The sequence below is a fragment of the Pagrus major genome, chromosome 18, assembly GCF_040436345.1.
Source record: "Pagrus major chromosome 18, Pma_NU_1.0".
NCBI lineage: Eukaryota > Metazoa > Chordata > Actinopteri > Spariformes > Sparidae > Pagrus > Pagrus major.
The window spans coordinates 7,614,419-7,634,638 of record NC_133232.1 but is presented as its reverse complement, the minus strand read 5'-3'; the positions used below and the strand labels follow the sequence as shown (position 1 = coordinate 7,634,638).

Genomic DNA, 20,220 nt, shown 5'->3' with positions numbered 1-20,220 from the left:
AACCCAAACCACAATCTTTTCCTGAACCTAACCAAGTAGTTTTGTTGCCAAAACCTAACCAAACACAAGCGTACGATGAATGTCCCGTATACCAGTCACTGGTATGCTGCAACAGTCATGTCGTTTTGGGTGTCATTGGCGATCAACCTGTTCTGTTGTTCAGGTATGAGGCTGTGTTCATCAATATATCCCCAAACCATATTTTATCCATGTGCTCATCCTAAATTCTTAGACTTTGTAGTATTCTTGTGCATGTCAACTAGTTTTCCATTAGTTGATACACTGGGATCACTTTAAGGTCTCACCATAATTTATAACAAGGAAACTGATGCATACCCACCGTCAAATTTGCATGGTAGCAATTCAAAACATCTATATTTTTGCTGCAATTTTGTGATAATGCCTCAAGTCACAACTAGAAATATCTTATCATGAAATGAAGATTGGCATTCGCTTTCCTTCTAACACATCTCTTAACTTCTAAAGCTATTTTTCTCCCCGTTATTTGAACATCAAAATGAGAAATTATTTCTTATTAGCTCTGCAGTTTTTTTTCCCCCTGTCTCTGCCGAGCCAGTGGGTAAGTTATGCATCGCAGCAGCCTGGAGGCAGACGGGCTGCTGCCTGCTAATATAAAACGTCGGCTCCTGTGACGCTGACAGTATTGGCTAGCAGAATAAGCTCAGGAGGTAATTGGGGTCTTTAGTCTGCAAACCAACGGAGTCTCTCTCAATAGCATTAGTCACCCAGAGTAATCAGGCACAAAAGGATCATATCTGCAGGACTGTGGGTAAATTTTTTGTTTTAATCTTTTTAAGACGCCATGGCCCATTTCAACTTTGTGAGCATTGCGACTGCCAGTGTTTCCTCAGCTTTGTTGCTATAATCACTGAACCATATTCTGTTTGCAGGAAACATTAAAATGAGCTTTCTTAACCTGCATTAACTGAGTCTGGCAGCGTTGCCCAAAAAGATTGCCCAGTGCATCACCTCTGTTGTGTGTTCCATCACCTACAGTAATTGTCTGGAAAATCCTGCAGCAGTAATTGCGCTATGAACCACTGTGTGTATCTGTGTGTGTGTGTGTGGAGTGTGTGTGGAGTGTGTATGGGGGGTTCTACCACAACGTCCTCTCTGTGCATGTAAATTAGGGCCACATACACATTAGTTACGACTGACAGGAGCCACTGTGTAAAGGGCTGCTGTGCTACAAGCATTAGCATGGTGAGCTAACGGGCGAAATAGGCTGAAAGAGATTCTTCGCCACGGATCAACACAGAATAAATGAAGGGAAATGTTACAAAGCTTCTCTCTACTGTAATGTACAATATTATACTGTAATCTACTGTATGCTAATGTACTGATCTGATCTGATCTGACTGTACTGTAATATATTCTAATGTACTGTATTGTAATTTTATTCTTTACCATATTATACTGTATTTTATTTTACTGCACTTTTGCTATAGTGCAATTTACAATAATGTACCCTACTATTCTAAACTATGCTGTACTGCGCTGTACTATACTATATTATACCATACTATACTATACTATACTATGCTATGCTATGCTATAATATACTATACTATGCTATAGTGTACTTCACTATACTGTGCTATACTATACTATACTTTACTGTAGTGTACTTCACTATACTGTGCTATATTATACTATGTTAGAATGTACTATACTATGCTATGCTATGCTATACTATAATATACTATACTTTTATATTTGTTTATTTTACTATACTATAATATACTATAATATGTTATGCTATACTATACAATATTATAATGTGCTATACTATGCTATACAATACTATACTATACTGTGCCACACTAAGCTTAACTTTGGTATACTATACTATACTATATTGTGCTACACAAAGCTATACTATATTATGCTATACTATAAAATAATATACTATACTGTGCTATACTGAACTAAACTGTTCTATAATGTACTATATAACACTATACTGTGTCATACTAAGCTATACCATGCTATACCAAGCTATACTATATTATGCCATACTATGCTATATTATACTGCGTTATACTCAGCTATACTATACTATGCTATGCTGTGCTATGTTATGTTGTGCCATTAAATGCTAGACTACACTACACTATGCTATACAATACTATAGTATACTAAACTGTGCTATATTAAGCCATACTATATTATTCTGTACTATGCAATACTATACTATACTATACTAAGCTATACTATATTATGCTATACTATGTTATGGTATACTATACTGTGCTATACTATGCTATACTACACTATACTATAATATATTATACTATACTATACTGTGCTATACTTAGCTATACTATACTATACTATACTATGCTATACAACACCATACTGTGTTATACTAAGCTATACTACACTATAATAAGCTATACTATATTATGCTATACTATGCTATACTGTACTGTGTTATACTCAGCTATTCTATACTATGATATGTAACATGCTGTGCTATGTTATGTGCCATTAAATGCTAAACTACACTATGTTATACTATACGATACTATACTATACTATACTAAACTGTGCTATACTAAGCTATACTATATTATACTATACTATGCAATTCTATACTATACTGTGATATACTATGTTATACTATGCTCTGTTTTGCTATGATATTTTGTGCCATTAAATGCTTACCACACTACACTACACTACACTATACTGTGTTGTACCATGTTATACAGTGCCATCGAATGCCATGCTATGCTATATTATATTATTAGTACTGTACCATAATACAGCATACTCCATAGTATGCATAGCATATTCTCTCATATATGCTATGCTATGCTGTGATACACTATACTTCATTACTACTCTTTACACACATACTTTACAATACTGCACTATACACAATATACTGCTCCACAATCTTTTTTGTAATATACTGCTACAGTATTCTATCATACATACTATATAAATACACTAAATACTGTGCAGAACTACTATACTATGCTGTACTATACCTCAAAACTCCTCTTTACATACTATAATTTACTGTTATGTACTATACTATCCTACTTCATACTATACTATATTACACAGTAGCCTTCAATAGTAAACTAAATTATACTAGGCTTAAAGTAGCCCACTATACTTGACTACACTGTAGCCTGCTATACTTTACATATGGTACTGTACCATACTACAGTATATAATACACTACCATCCCACCATAAACTACTGTACTATATCATAAGCTGAATCTCAGTCAATGAAAACAAAGCCTTGAGTCACTCCTTTGTGTGCTTGCAGTTTGGAAAGATGCCCAAAAGCTGTTCTATGTGAATCTTTTGTGGGGCTCAGATCTTCCTTCTCTCTGCAGAACACTACGAGCACCAGAATGGAATTTTTGGTAAAATCTAAACTAAGTTAAGGTTGTGGTGAGTCAGGATCTGTGGAAACATTTGTTCCCAGTTGTCAGGTACAAAAGCTGACAGGTGACACAGAGGGATACAACTGTAAGAACACTATATACATTTTACTACACACTAGAGTTACTTAACCTACATATGTCCAGTATGTTTCAGTAGTTCTTTATTTAGTGTCATATATGCATTTGTACAGTATAAAAGTGCTACACATCAGCCTTAATCAAGTGCAAAACAGCTTTTTAAAGTGTCCTGACCGACAGAATGATGCCAAAGTGGGGTGAGGTTACAAAAACTGTTCTGATCTCGGAAGAGGCCTTATTTTGCCAGAGAGAACTGACAGTGTTGTGGTAAGAAAACAGGCGCACTTGAGCCTGGGATAAAAGCTTAATAGCTGCTGTTTTGTAAGAATTAACTGTTTTCATGCTGAGAAAATTATTTCCAAAATGTTTTGCCACTAATGACACAGGTATGCATTAAGGGAAAGATGTCTGTGTCAAAATAATGAATTAAGTAAAATTAAAATATTGCTGATGTCTGAAAAATACGTTCTTGCTTAATTGCTCCTATCACCAGATGTTCTACAGTGGACCATTTGATTGACACAACTTACAACAATACATGGCAAACTCTACATACTTACAACCAAAAAAGGCATTTCCTTAACGTTCTTAGTTTTCTCAACATTTGGAAAATGCCTCATCATCGCATGAGACAAACACAAAACCATGGTCAGGGAAGAAAAGAAGAAGAAAAAAAGAAAAAAAAGGGAAAAAAGAAAAGGAAAGTACCTTTCTTGTGAGTAGCTTCATTTTTGGAGCCTTTGGGGTCTAATAAAAAAAAGATCAGAATTAAACACAGCATATTCTAACAACACGTTACCAACTATACGTTGTTTGTCCTCGTTAAGGAAAACAACCGCTTTGTCTATCAAGGAGCGAACAAGACAGCAAGGCTCGATTATCTAAGGTGTCGCACTGCTGCCAACACTCAGCGGGGGTGAGTGTATGGCAGTGGGGGAGACTTAGGAGGGGCAGGGAGGAGGAGGAGGGCAACATACTGTGAAGGCAATAGCAGGAAGGAGGGATGCACGAGTCTGTAGAGGAACAATCTACTGCCATACTGCAGCGGGCAGGAGAGGCGATGCACTGAGATGGAGAGGAGGAGGAGGAGGGTTGCAATGCAGTTCTGTCAAGAGGAGCTGAAGTAAGACTAGCAAAATGCACTACAGGAGATGCAAGAGGCCAGAGAGAAAGAGGAGGAAGAGGAGGAGAAGGAGGGCGGGGAGAATGCAAAGACTACATGTCAAACTGGCTTCGTTTAGATTTTTGCCTCAATCAGCCTTCGAGGAAATTACACTTTTTGTTCATGTCTTTAGGGCAACAGGTTGGTGGTGAGTTGCATATTCCAGAATGACTTGACTGACTTCCAAATTAAATGAACTGGCGGAGTAACAAAGTTCTCAAAATGGATCCTTTGTCCCTCGCAATAATTTGACTCGTGCTACAGAAATGGGGCTGTTACCCCACAGGAATGGATAAATGATCTCCAAATCTGAAATGAAATTCTACTTCTTTCCTCAAATGGGCACCATTAATTTGAAGTCATTTGGCTGAAGTGGAGCCCATTGGAATGACAAAAGGTTCTACTTCCACCCCCAAAAATGTAAATCTTCACTGTCTGCAAAATGGGCCACATTATTTCAGTTACACCACAGAAAGGGAACTTTTAGTCCCCAAAGAGGTTGATTTATAATGGAAAAATGCCGACCTGCTAATGTCAAGGAATTGGAAGTTAAGGCCAAACGATTTATTGTTTCACAGTGACAAGGCCTTTTTACTCCTGTTCACTCCAGAACAGTATCTGCCTGTATCTAATGTATCATTAATGATCAGTGTCTAGAAAGTTCAAGTGAGTACAAGAAACAAAGAAGAAAAGTTTTACTGTCCTTTAATCAGCAGATACTCAACCAACACAACCTATTTTCACTCCCAACACGTCAAATACAGCAGCATGGTCAGTGGCCCTAAGGATAACACTGTAGTTACCCCTCTGGTGTCGCAGTACAAAGTGTGAGAAAAGTCCAATCTGAGGGTGTTTTAGGTGGTTGGATGGGCCATACACTAAACTTTTCCTTCCGGGGACCAGGATTTGTGTCCCAAGTCTGATCAAGAGTCAATTTTTTGTTCAACTTGTTTTAAATTTGTTACATGTAAGTTAACATATGTAAATGACATACCTCACGCTACGTAAGTGACATACTTATGTCAGTTATGTAACGTTTTAAGATTTACAGCATTTAAGTAACCTGCATGATCTGATAACGCCATGTTGGTGTTGTTCCTAGAACATCATGAATAATGTTGGTCCAGGACCATCTATGAAACTGACCAATCACTCTTGTGTAATGTCATAGTTTAGCAACTCGGGAAATGGATCGGAAAAATAGACGCATGAGAAAAGTTATCCTTCCAAACAAATGTTTAAGGTTGTGAAAGAGTGTATTTTAACCCAAATAATGTTTTCCTAAACCTAGCCAAGTATTTTAGGAACAGTAGAGGGGTAGGTCGAGCATCATAGCTTGAAGGTTAACACCACTGACCAAGCTGCCGTACTTGATGAGTTGGAAGTGAGAACAAATTGACCAGCACCACATCACCTTTCACTCTTTATAGTCGAGAAAAATACACTCACATGACTACTGCACACACCCAGGTATAACATAGATCTTTGAATTAAAACTTCTGTCAAGAGTCGAGAAATATCCTGGTGTAAAGGTCAGGTAGTGTACAGCTCATTCTGACCTTCAAGCATTTCACGCTTTCTGAGCAAATGATAATCACATCTGTGTTTGACAGTTTCTTTGAAACTTATTCTGAACGGAAGTTAGAAATGTCACCACACAGCCTTTGATTTTCATCAAAAATGAACAGCTTTATTTTCTTCCATGACTCTAAGCTACAAACGGAGGCCCAAAAAAATGTCCTCCCACCACATCCAGAGGATTTCTTTTTCCTTTCATAGCTCAGATTTGTTGATTGATGTCCTATTTTGCCTCCGAACCGCATTGAACTGAGTAAACCGGGCCTGGCCTCCTTTGCTGTACTTGACAACTGCCATTGTGAGGGATTGCGACTACGCCGAGTAGAAGTCTGGGAGCGATATTGTAATCTGTCATTGTCAGCCCGAAAAAAAAGGGAAATGGCTCCTAAGATAGATGGAAAGTATTCGTCGTGACCATGAACTGTTGTAGACAGGTGACTTAAACTCTATAATCTGCCTGAATCCATGAAAGGCAATTTTTCCTCCCTCCTCTGTGCACGGCAATCTCTCTGTGTCAGGGCTAAGCCTGGGCTTAGCCCCGCGGCCAGGCAGGCTGTCGAACATCTGAGCACCTGATCCTTGCATTAAAACCACAGCAGCTTTGGTTTTTGGGCTGGCAGCAGGGATCTCATAATGCGAGCTAATTACTAGCGCTGTGCAGAATCAATTCTCCTGGCTTTGCAGGGGAGGTGTAAAAACAATAAAAACCTGCCTTTGTGTTGGAAAACAAAGGTAGTTTCTGTTAAATGAGTACAGGGATTTTTCAACTGTTTCGCTGTACTCCCAGGCTGCCTGCATCAGTGGACGATTAGACACGTCTGCCATGTAGAGCCTGAAAACAGCAGCTTACCGCCTTCGTGATTGTGTCACAGCGGTAAACAATTATGCGTCAACCTCTCCATCAGGCTTTTTAGACTGATACGGTGGGCTTAAACCTTTTTTTTCTCAAGCTGGTAATTAGAGGTGTGATGGGATTCCACAGGAGGACTGAATGGCCTTTTATAAAGCCGTATTCCCCTCCTTATAAACTTATTAGCCATGGACCAGTGGACTGCAGAGCGAGGGAGACAGAGTAATGTAGCCGTCAACTGCTCTTACACATCCCAGATTAGCTTTGCGTCGCCTGGAGGTAAAAAGGTTCCACGTTTTTTACTATCTTTAGATCAAAAATGAACAATAAAGACGTGAGGTATTTATAGCAAGAAATATGGAGTTCAGTCATTTTGACAACACGGCTCATTTGACAGCACTCTAATTATAAGCTTGTTCGTTTTCTCTTTGAGCTGTTGATAATATTCAGGTTTCAACAGCTACTTTTGGCTGCACAGACCTCTTTGCTTCATTTCACTCGCCCGCTCCTCTCCCCCACCCTCCTATCAGTCTCTCTTTCAGTCCGTCTTGAGTGCCCTCGTACGTTTGGCTGCCTTTTGCCATTACCCTGTTCAATATTCCTCTCTTCGCTGCCCTTGCCGTTCCGCCTCCTCCTGCTAGACGCTGAAGCGTGATCAATATTTTTGTCATAACTCAGGGGAGAGTCACCTCTGCGACGACATTAAAATTCCCCGCTCCGTGCAATATTGTCCCCATCCAAATTTCCTGGCTTGGAAAGGATAGGGCCATTACCTAGAATACTAAAAGAGCCACGAGACCTTCCTCTGGGCAAGGATGTCCCTTCACTCCAGCACATTTCTGTGTTTGCATCCTTGTAAGAAGAAGCCCTCGAAAAAAAAAAAAAAAAATAATAAGAGGAGGAGGGTGTAGATATTAAAGTTTGTATCTCCCAGCTGCTTATTCATGTCTGCTGCAAGTGTTGTACATAACTGAGCAATACTGAGTCCACAGGGAACTGTGTTAGCATCAATATTCTGCCGCTAAGCTAGTGGAAACATACTCTGTGTTTGCAGCGTGAGGCCCTGGATTGCACTTTTGCCATCTGCAGTTCTTTCCAATCTCCTGTCGTAAGCAAATCCCTCCACGTCGGTCATTTGCAATGCTACCTTCCCTTTCTCCCTCCCATCACCTCTCCCTCTTTCTCTCTCCCCCCTCCCTGACCCATCCGTTCCCCCCCCACAGCCATTCCTCCATCCCATGCTCATTACCTTATGCCCATTAATCCCATTAAGTAGCCATTAAACAAGTGCTGATAACACCAAATGAACGTCAAGCTCCGACAGCTAATAACTACAGTCCCACCTCGGCACGTTCAACCCCGGCAAGGAGAAAAGGAGATGCAGAGAGGCACAGGGAGGGTGTAGTAACAGTACAAAAAGTGTAGTATAGAACAGTGTAGCATTGTGTAGTAATAAATAAGAGAAAGAGGAAAGAGAGGGAGAAGAAGGTTAAGCCAAACATGTAAATATACTGCCGTACTTTGTATATTTACTCATGTCCACTTGTTCAGACGAGAAAGAGGGAGTCATTCAGCTCAGAAGCAACACAGTGGTGGAGGCTTTTTTTTACACTGATCATCACTGGGATTTAAGAGCAGAGGGAAGGAGGGAGCTTTGCCAAACCAACCGTGGGAGCAGCATGAAATAAAAGGATTGTATCTGAGGAAGCAAACCCGAGCTGAGGAAGCTACGGTGGCTGCTCGAGAGAGCTGAAGATGAAAACCTGCTGAAGTCGACCCGAACTACAGCGATGCGCATTGAATCTAAGGTTGGCGGTGCGTTCAGGGTCTTTTCAGGCACTGAATCCTGGATGTGGAAGGGGAGGAGGCCGTTAAGTGTTGGCGGCAATAGATAGCCGGCTCACTAGCAGCCCTTTCTGGTTGAGCTGAAAACCTGAAGCTCGCTCACGGTCGTCATCCTCGCTCGGCTTGAGTGATGAGGAAGGACAAGGTTATGGCGGAGAGGGAGAGGGGAGTCGCAGCTGGAGTCGGTACCATTCATCAAGCTCGCACACACACACATACACTCAATAAGAGGAATCACACAAACACTCTTACAGTACGTACACACAAACACACCTTTCCCTCACTGGTCCTCTCTAAATCTCTCTCATGCTCATGCACACTCATTTATCTCCAGCACCATGTGGCCATTCATTACTGGGGGCTAGTTGATTAGAAAGGCCTCGTGTTGCCGGTCTACTACATCTCCCTGCTCTCACTGTTGAAGAACTGTGAAGCCTCTTCTTGCTCTATGAGCTCGACTGCTGCCTGCTCAGCTGGTCAACTGAGTCAAAGTCCAATTTGTTTCAGCGGGATTGGTAAACAAGGCTTGAATACAGAGGAGGCCTGGAGGGGGTGAGGAAGGTCAAAGGAGAGGGGAGGGGAGGAAATGCACAGGGTGAGCACTGTACTAATGACCTTGTCTTTCATCCATGCAAGAGGAAAATGGAAAATACTAGAAATAAAAAATGGAAAAGATGAAGAGATGAAGACAGGGTGACAGGGTACACAGAAGAATTGCATGTGGCAAAGAAAAACTGAAAGAAAATGGCAAAAGGCAGGAACTCATAATGTCTATAATCAGTTGGTGATTTGCTCATTTTTAACAGGAGGGATTACACTAACCTGAATATTTTGTTTCAGAGGTGGCTTTGTGGAACATTACAGGAATACTACAGGCAGCAGTGTGTCTCTATGATCATCTTGCCCTGATCATGAAGGTGTCAGTACTCATCAGAATATCTACATGGGCTACAGTATAGTCTAGTAGAACACAAATTCTATTTAGAAATTAAAATTCTGATATTGATATATCAGGCTTTAACCACACATTTTTGGCAATGCTACTGTAAAATAAAAAAATATAAATTATCCCAAGCATCGTTTTCTACGTTCTAATTTCTAATGAAAGAGTTTTTGTATTGGTGCGTATCGGACAACATTTAAGCAGGTACAGATATATCTGTGAAAGGCCAACATGATGTATATCAGTTGGAACAGTTACGTTGCTGATATTTGAGACCCATGATTGGTGCCATAGATTCTAACTAAACTACCCCTGGAGACAGGGGGGACTGCAGGTTAAAAAAAAGGAGGATACATTTTGGTCATTTTGCTAACAAGGGGATCCTACTGACTATAATGATATAGTGTATGAATGACTGCACAGATTACTTTTAAAGGGAAGGACACACAAAATAAAAATTGCTTGATTAGAATACAGCAAGAAATAAGAAGAATAAGTTGGCAGTCAATGATGGAATTAAGATTTATGGGAAAGTAAAGGATGGTAAAAAGCAGGTAGACACTCAGAGAGAATGAAAGATGGATTACAAACCAAAGTAGACATCATTAAAAAAGAAGGGAAGGATACTAGAAGGGAAGGAAGAAAAGGTTAGAGGACATTGGATGGGACAACGATAAAAAAAGATAGATAAAGACATGAATGAGTCAGTGAACGAGGGATGGAGGGAAATAAGTCAATGAGTGAAAGAGAAAAGAGGAAGGAAAAGTGCCAATAAAAGAATGAGCAGCAGGAAGAGAGAATGAAAGAATGGATGAACTCATGGATTATAAATGACTTGTCCCGAATGTGTCAGGAGTGTTTGCTCTCCTCTCTCACCGATGGAAGAACCCGCTAAATCAATCGGAAGTTCTTGCCTACACAGTGGACCCCCGGTCATGATCAGTGTAATTTCCTCTCATGCTGGCACATTCGTAGCTTCCGGCAAATCTCATCTCGTCTCTCCCCTGATTCCCTCCCCGCCTTCCATCCACTGTTGCTGCGTGGAAAATTAACAGGGCTGGTGCTTATTTGATGAGGTGTGTGTATTAACTGTGTAGGCGGAAGAGAAGAGCAATCATCTCGCATTTAGCAGACCTAGTTGCACTATTAAGCCGTCACCATTAAGTAGCTATAACATACCGCATTCTGACCACATTCCGGTTTCCTTATCCGTCTAAACATGCCAACATTCCAAAGGGAGTTCAGGAGTTCAGTTTTCCGTGTCCGTGATTTTTATTTTCTCCTCACTGTCGTCTGTTGTTATGGTAGGTTGCCTCATAGTGGTGGTTCATAAAGGCTTTTTGACATGACATGATTTGTTCGGAATCCCACAGTGCAGTGTACGGACACATCGTTTTCATCTCTTGTCAATTCAGAAAGAATGGATGCACCTACACAATGTTTTCTGTTAGCTAGCAAACTAACTGTTCAATGAGTTCACTCACTAGCAAGCAAGTTTAGTACCCAGTAATTTGTGCGGAGAGCTAACTAACAAGCATTGTTTCTTCTTGCGTCTTTTCACTCTCAGTATAGGTCACGACATTGATTAACTCTGACCTTACACCACAGTTTTGCTAGAAATCTGCTAGAAAGCAGGTCAAAGTTGGGTGATATGCTGCCTTCAAATAAAGTTGTGTTTACCACATTCACAAGAAGAGTCCATATAAACGTACGCACGAGCTTGTAAGTGGAACATTTTCTGAAAGCTCTGAGTTCATGAGTTGTGGCGTGTTTGCTGACATTTTCAGAAATGAATTCATTTTTCAATGGATGGTGAGTTAATATAATGTAATCTTAGTCATACAGAGTTTTCTTTCGAATCTTGTCTGAGGAAAATGTTGTTATTCCAAAGCCTCATCTTTTCTATGTCTTTACATTTTTGCATTATGTTACCTGTTTGCTACAGTAGCTTGCTAAAATGTTAGCCTCAATGGCCTCTAGACACCATTGTCTAACCAGGAAAACGACCATATAGGTCAACTGTGAAAGCTGCTTATTATAACCCATATAGACATTTGTTGTTGGTGGTGACCCCAAGTGGCTGTAGTAATTATTATAGCAGCAAAGAAGGAACGCAGGTGAAGTAGTCACCACAAGTCAAAGGTGAGTTAATTTAATTTACTTTAATTTATTTAAGTTATGTCTGAAGTCATGTACGTAACATCAGTATGTACGTAACTGACATTACACCCAGTAAGAAACAAGGTTTTTTGACCCAAATCTCAATGTTTTCCTAAACCTAACCAAATACTGTCAATAACCTCATCAAAATGTTAGTGTTTAACAAAGGTCTGGCTCACCTGTCGCTGGTATGCTGATATTTATAATTTAGATATGCAGATGTTCTCATGATTTAACCACTTGAACACTGAGCATAACGTGTCAATGACCATTTGAAGGCAGCATTAGTTCAATTGCTTGGTATTGCAGTTGGTTGCTTGCTAGTGAGTTACCTTTCCTACTAGCTAGCTGTGTTACAAGCTAACTAGAAGCCTACAGAAGCCACCATTATTTCTGATGTGTCATTCTTTATTGAATTAGCAAGAGTGAACGATGATTCTGAGCAAACACCGACACATCAAATTGTCTTTATGAACCTCACTCCAGAATAAATCCTACAGCTCAGACACAGTTTCAGGCATTTCAGTCCTCTACAACAGTCCTAACACAGGATCCCATTTTCATTTGTCTAACATCCCAACATTATCAGTGTTATTTGCACATTTTATTATTATTATGCTACCAAAATAGGCCCCTCAAACTAGGGTTAATGAATCAAGTTCATTTTAAGGATTCTTCCAGCTATTAATATTATTATTAATAAATTGGATGACTAAGAAAAGAAAATGTGCAAGTACTGTCATCCATTTTGTCTTCCCCTTCACTGACTCCCCCTCATTCTTTATAAGAACCCTTTTTCTTTTCCTTTTGCCTGCAGAGTTTATTAAGGCACAGAGCTGTCAAGCTGTTTATTTCATAAACGTGATTAATGCAGTGGCGTAGTTAGCTGGTAGGAGACACACACACACAAAAAAGAAAAACTGCATGAATGAGCAAGTCAGAGAGCTCACGCTATGCCACTCTGCCGACCTGACAGCCATGACAGAGGCTGGAAATTCACATTGGGTCCTGTCTGCTAACAAAGGCCCCTGACACAATTAGCTTAGCAGATTACATAAAAGATGTGCTCATCATCCTGAGTATGTACGTCTTCATCACAGATTGCTTTGGTACACTTTACGCCAAAGAACACAAGTAAAAGAAAATACCATACCTGTTTGAGAACATTTATTATTTTTAAGGCAATTTTTTTGTGTTGGGGTTGAAATTTTGAAAGCTCACTGACGTCAGCTGCAGGTTAGTTATCGTCTGCATGTCTAACACACTGCCAAAGAGCACTTTCATCTGCATTTAACTTTTTTTTATTACATCACATTAGATGAAGGGAAGAAACATAAAAGTCATAAATCCCAATAGCTGTCACGCTGGCCTGTTTAAATCCTGATTTGTAAAGGTCAATGCAGCGCTAGTCGCAGTAAATCACACTGGACTGTTGCCAACCAGAGCTGAGGAGAAATCAAATTAAAAAAATAGAAATGGTCTCCAAAATTGACTGACGACGATGCCTCACAAAACACCCGGACACATTCCTGGCAGGTCAGGAAGGACGAGCAGGTTCAGCTGTTTCGCAGCCGCGGCAGGTTTAATAATACACACTTAGTCACGGTGAAACCCCTCCACCCCCTCCCAATTCTATCTCGCACGAGCTGAGATATCCCACTTACAAAGATCACCATATAATGGGTTATGCCATTATGGGCTCAGCAAAAAAGAAAAATAAAGCTCCATGGCAGCATTCATAAACATAAGCTGTGGTTCACTGCTGCACATTCTAGCAGTCTGATTCCAGTCTGTGTTCAGTGTACAAAATATTAGGACACCTTTTTTAATTTCACCTGATAAATCTACTGTAAGGGTGAAGATGAGACGCAGACATCCAATCAGAAACAAGATACAGGACATCGTCCCTCCAGGTTCCATTAGTTCCATTGGACAAGAGGGATACAGTCAGACCTTTGTGACTTTAAACAGTCTGTGTTGGCTTTTTTGTTTTGCCAAAATCAGACCAACAATGTTGTAAGTTTGACATTTGAATTAAAGTAAACACAAGAAAAATGCATCAGAGATCATCAACACCAGGGGTGTCACAATTGGATTTGTATCTTTTGTTGTTTATTGTTGAGTCAAATGAAACTGAAGGGTGGTATTCTTTTTTTAAAAACTCTGGGATCTTTATTTTTGGGGAATATTGTTTAATCTTGTCTAACCCTTTCTAACAAGTGGGCTCAGCCACTTGTACAACTTGCCAATCCTAAATGACCAGGAGAACATATACTTTCTTAACTTCTATGTCTAAATATTAGAAATTAACATTTAAGTACACAATATAAACAAACATTTCTAAAAAGGTAAATGACAACCTATATTTGACTACGACCATGTGTCCGCAGAAATTTTTTTAAATCGAAAGTCAAATGGAATCGTGGATTTGGAAAATCATGACACCCCTAATCTCAAGTAATCCTAACATTTTAAAATCTCTGATGCACTTTCCGAGGAAACTTTAAACGAACACATGTTGGTGCTATGCGGCGTCCAACCATCATCGGACTCAACTTCAGTGTTACCTCACAGATACCACAGCTCTGACTTTAATACAACTTGGAGGGAAAATACATGTAGCTCTGCCTACTGATTGGACCAACATTATTACAACAGTGGAATAAGCTTTACTTTCCAGATCGGAAGGTGTCAAGAGGATGTCAGTGCATTGATGGTATACCTGCATGCAAGTTATCATATAAAAATGAAATGCAGGTATATGATATAATAGCTATAATAAAAGGTAAAAGGGATTATGACACTTGAAGAACAGAGTGTATAATCTGGATTATAGTGTAGATCTACACAACGGAAGGTGAAATATGACAAGGGTACTAATATTTTGTACACTCAGAACACACAAATGACCTGACGGATTAAAAAATACGGCAATAGAAATTATTCACATCCATTCTGGAAACTAAGAAATGTCAGTGTGTAACATGCAACAAGGCTCAAATGTAACATTTTATGATATTTTCAGTAATATCAAATAATGTTAAAAAAAAAAAAACACACAGGGTGAACTCAGGCCAAATCCAAATTTCCGTTTGTCCCAATTACATCAAATCATTTTTGGTCAGATGCTTTAAACTTGTTGTATTATTCATACACTTTGATGAATATGCAGGGTTGCCCCAGTTCTCTAATGTCACACAAGCTTATTAAAATCCAGACTGTGCTCCTAATGTGAGGAAGTTAAATATAGAAACCTCTGACATGTGTCTTTATGGGGGCTTCCATTCAGGGAGAGGTTACTAAATATTATATTATCATCATCACCAACATCACCATCATCATCATCATCATCATCATAGTGAAATCAAATTTAGCAGCACGCTTGTGGGAGAGAGGCACATTACCTTGACCACCAAAACAAGCACTCAGGATACTGTGTGGATACCAAGGAATGTAGCCAACTAGCACCATGATGACTAGAGATTCTTAAATATCTTAACGGCCCATTTTGTAAGATAGATAAGCAGGTCAAATACTGATGCTTTGGGTTGGTCGGTGGGGCCGGCTACCAACCCAAAGCGTCTGTATTTGATTAGTTTGGAAAAAGACTCAGCTGTCTTACAAATTGGACCTGTCATGGGAAGGTTTTTCACAGTCTGATTGGGGCTAGAAGTGCAGGAAGAGGGTTTTGTAAAAAAGGGTTTGGGGGGTCTAACACCTGAAATAATTCTAATTCTGTCTTAAGCATGTTGAGCAATGGGCAGAATTACCTTTGTTGTACACTGCAAAGGGTAAATGAAAGAGATCGAGAAATTGAGAAACAACCAAAAACAGTGATGATTAAAACACAAAGCAGCAGAATATTAGTAGCATCTGTATGCACGTGAACTTTTCTTCTTATACAAACCTTTCTTGATGACAACCTATAAACTCTTCAAAAGGCATTTAGAGAAGATAATGAAATGCAGAAACACATTACCAGGTCTTGATATTGTTTGGCTACATTCCTGTCTTATCCGACTGAGTCTTGGTGGCAACTCCTACCTTTAAAATTTGGTCGAATTCTGGCGTCGTAGCCCGAAACCTTGCCCATGAGTTTGTCCAGGAACTCGGAGGGCGGCATCGGGCTGGCAGCTTTCCTCGCCGCAGCTTCTTTCGACGCTGCCAAGCTGGAAGACAGAAAAGGTAAACGTGGTTAGAGGAGGAGAGAGTGATGTATGCAACGCTGTGATGGGATTGTAATGAGAAAGAGAACTTTTGACAGGTGGAAAGATGAATGTGAGATTGGATTGTAGTTATAACACATCAACATTCTTTGTGTGAGTTGTTGAGTTTCACATCCAAAGCAATCTATCATCTGCAGCAGTGGCCTGGCAGTGTTACAAACACCCGAGAGAGAAAAAGGCCAGGGGTTAAAGGTCACAGTCTCCTGACAGCAGGCTGATCACATAATCTGTCCTCTCTGGGAAAAACTACTGCATCACTCTTTTGCTAAAACAGCACTAAACAACTTCAATCTACATTGTAGATGTTATAAAATTATCACCTGAAGTCCTGAAAATCACCTGTCGACCTGTCGCTGGACTAAAAAGTCCAAACAATGAAATCCTAATTTAATTCAACAATCCTTTCTTTCAACAGGACTCATCGTATCAAATCAAACTATAATTCTCTGCAACTGAAAGATCATTGGTTTACACTCGACGCTGAAAAGTAAAGGAAATTAAGATGCTGTTTCATCGGACCCAAAGTGAAGCAGCAATGGCGTTCTTGTAACGGTGGAACATGTTACAGGCAGAAGGTCAGGGTGGATCAACATGTGACTTTAACACCAGAGAGCAGAACTGTCGCCAAATAGCTAAAGAAAGGAAAGTTGACAGAACAGGGTCATTTATTGATTTGTTCTGATCTACATATGAGACGATGCTGCAATCCAAAACCTATGACACGGACGTGGATGTGCTATTTTACGCCCCTTTTCCGGTGTGATGCTAAAAACCCCTTTCACACATGCACTGTAACTCTGGATTTCCGCAGAGTTTACCCAGAGGAGCTGTAAGTGTGAACACAAATGTCTGCAATATTTGCCCCGAACTTTCCCCTGCCAGCTAGTCCTAAGTCCAGGTGAGCATCATGTGCAGCTGAGACAATTATCCCACGAGCTGGCATGTCGACAACGTGTATATCATAAAATATGTGACTGAAAGAAATATCCAAGGGTGTAGAAGAAGAAGACTCATTTTACACTACAATGACTACAAATCCAGAGATAGAGATTCTGCAGCAAACCTCTTGCATCATTTCCTGCCTCTTGCATGCTCCGACCCAGGCGCCGCCCCTCGTCCCAAACCATACGGAGTTTCTCCAACATGTGTGAACACGTCTGACACGGACATGTGGACAATATCCTGATCTGATTCTCAGAGTTCATATGTTAAAGGGGCTTATGATGTGTGTTTAAGTTCCGGACGTTGACACAAAAAAGACATCGGCTCACTTTTATTTTATTTTTCAAACTTTTACGAATCTGAATGAATGGATTTTTTAAAGATAATTGTTTTATGTCATCTTTACACTAAAGACAAATTGTATGTTATTATAAAATGAGAGATTGACTGAAAGTTTAGGACTTTGTACAGGTATTAATCATTGATTGTTTGTATGTCTTTATTCCTGGAGGTTATTCCTTGACCTGTCCACACCAGGGCTTCAAATTAGATTAATATACTGTCACTTAATTTCATTTACTTTTATCTAATTTAATTAAAACGTGTCTAATTAAAAGTCAACTTTTACAGTCCATGCTGACTGGAGTTTAATGCATTAATGGTTATTAGACACACACACACACACACACACACACACACACACACACAGAGACAGACAGACACACACACACACACGTCTTTCCTTAAAGTAGTTACTCAAACTAATGCTCTAATTCACTTAACCAGCTCTGTGTCCTGCTGAGTGCTGCATTGATTTTACAATAAGGCCGTGGTATTTGCACAGTTGACTTCTTTACCTTATTAAGCCCATCATGCTCATTAAATGCTCTCTGCATAATGTCAAATCCCCAGTCCGGCCCTTACCAGTCAATACCGCTCCACACACACACACACACAAACTCACTATGAACACAGATGATGGATCGAGCCAAAGTATCCAAACAGCTGCAGAAATTATTGCTAAAGAAAAAGTTTGGGAGAAATATATGAATAAATAAAAGAAAAATATTACCTCACTAATTGGCTGCCTTATACTTCCAAGTAAATGGCAGTGTCAGCTTGATATGCAGTAGGTCTCATACGACTGGTAACCCTGAGATTTAAAGAATCAAGATGGATTGTGTTCATTGTCGTCTATCAGCACCAAAAGCTGGTAATCAGATTTATTTTACTGTACTTGTAAGTGTCATCACTGACACAGTGTGCTTACCAACTTTAACCTAAACCTAATTCTAACCTTAAACCTAAACCTTAAGACTTATCCCTTAAACAGTCATTTGAAGAAGTGAGGAGCTGAAAACTGTTTCAATGTTTAATGTTTCGGAACAATTGTCTTGACCTTCTAGAAATGGCTTGACTTTTTGGAAATATCTGAATCACTTTACAAATTTAACATTCTCACTTTCCTAAAATGTCCCGACTTTTAAAATTGTCTAAACTTTCCAAAGAATATCTGAACTTTTCAAAAATGTCTGACCTTTCCAAAACATCAAAACTTTCTAAAACTCATAACCTCTTTTTAATCTGTAACTTTTTATTTTGGTTTTTTATTGTCTTTAAATGCAATTTTAACATATTTTAATGTTTTTTTTTATTTATTTCAAAGCCTGTGTAAAGCACTTTGAATTGTCTTTTGTCTGAGCTGTACTTAAATAAATAAATAAACTCCCCTTGCCTTACCAACATGTTCACTTTAGCAAAACTGGTCTGCCCAAAAAGCTGTCTCTCAAATTTTAAAACGTTCCCACTTTTTGAAAAAAAATCCAAGATGTCCCAATTTTCTAAAAATGTCAAAATGTGTCCTCACAAACACAGAAGCACGAGCACAACACATGCTGCCAGCCTCACTCTCATGTTCATCCCTCTGGAATTGTATTTTATAATATATTAAAATCATTTCATGTAATTATTCTTTGTCTATCACGGTCGGTTTATTTCTGTGAGATTTCAAACATCAAACATTTTTTTTGTTCCATTCTTCTGATTCATCCATTCAATCAGATAAACGGTGAAATGATCACTTATTGATGTTGCTGTTGGTTCCTGTGTTACAAGCTGTAAGTCTCGGGTTTTGAAACGAAATGCTTTGCTGCCTGAGTGAGATTGAAAGTGAACTGACAGTGACTTCATTCTGAGCGGGGACTGAACTGACCCGTGGCCTTACAGTGGAACTGCATTAACAGCCACTTGTAGTGCAGTTTGTATTTGATTGCATCATTTCTCGCTGCGCCTGGAGAAAGAGCACGGACGGCAGTGCGATCTGGGCTATAAATAAGCTGTTGTACTGTGACCCATTTCATTTGAATACAGCTTCACAATGAGCTTTATAACCAAGAGGACGCAGAGAGAACTGTGTAGCCTTTATACAGTTTCACAGGCAGTTTTAGTCTCAGAATTCATTTGTGATCAATAATAGAATTATTAATTTCATTAAAATGATATTAGAACTGTTCATGAAGTATATTTTAAAATGTTTAAAATGAGTTGCTTCCACTTATTAACCATGTTATGTCAGAATTTGTCCTTTCTCGTGTACGCTGAAGCTGATTTCAAAAAGACAGTTTTATCGGATGTGTTTTTTCTGTTTCCATTTGAAAGCATCTCGACTGGATCTTGCTGCTGCAGACTTTCACTTTGTTCCACCGCTACTGACGTCTTTGAACTCTGCTTGACCCACTTGATTGATGTCAAATTTTTCAACAAATATGTCAGGATGCATTTTCAAGATGATACTTTGGGCATCATTTATACAATTTTAATGTGAGGGTGCAGCCCCCAAAAAATCTTCTGTATGAATAATTCACTCAATTTAAAAAACATAGCTACAGCCAGAGAATTGGATATCAGTGTACAGTCTCAAGAGAGATTTGTGCAAATTTAAAGAAACTGAGGAGAAAATGAAGTTGTGATATGACAGTAAATTATCCTCATCAAAACTTATCTTGAAAT

General features: G+C 39.4%; 1 protein-coding gene across 1 annotated transcript in view; it reads right to left on the bottom strand.

Moving 5' to 3' along the window:
- glra1 (glycine receptor, alpha 1) overlaps nt 1–20,220 on the bottom strand; it is a 118,122-nt gene that overhangs the window by 75,037 nt on the left and 22,865 nt on the right. Inside the window, exons 2-4 of the mRNA XM_073487207.1 lie at nt 16,088–16,212; nt 10,194–10,211; nt 4,214–4,252 (exon numbers count right to left, since the gene is read on the bottom strand). Coding sequence (XP_073343308.1) covers nt 4,214–4,252; nt 10,194–10,211; nt 16,088–16,212 — 182 coding nt within the window. The remainder of the gene's footprint in view (nt 1–4,213; nt 4,253–10,193; nt 10,212–16,087; nt 16,213–20,220) is intronic.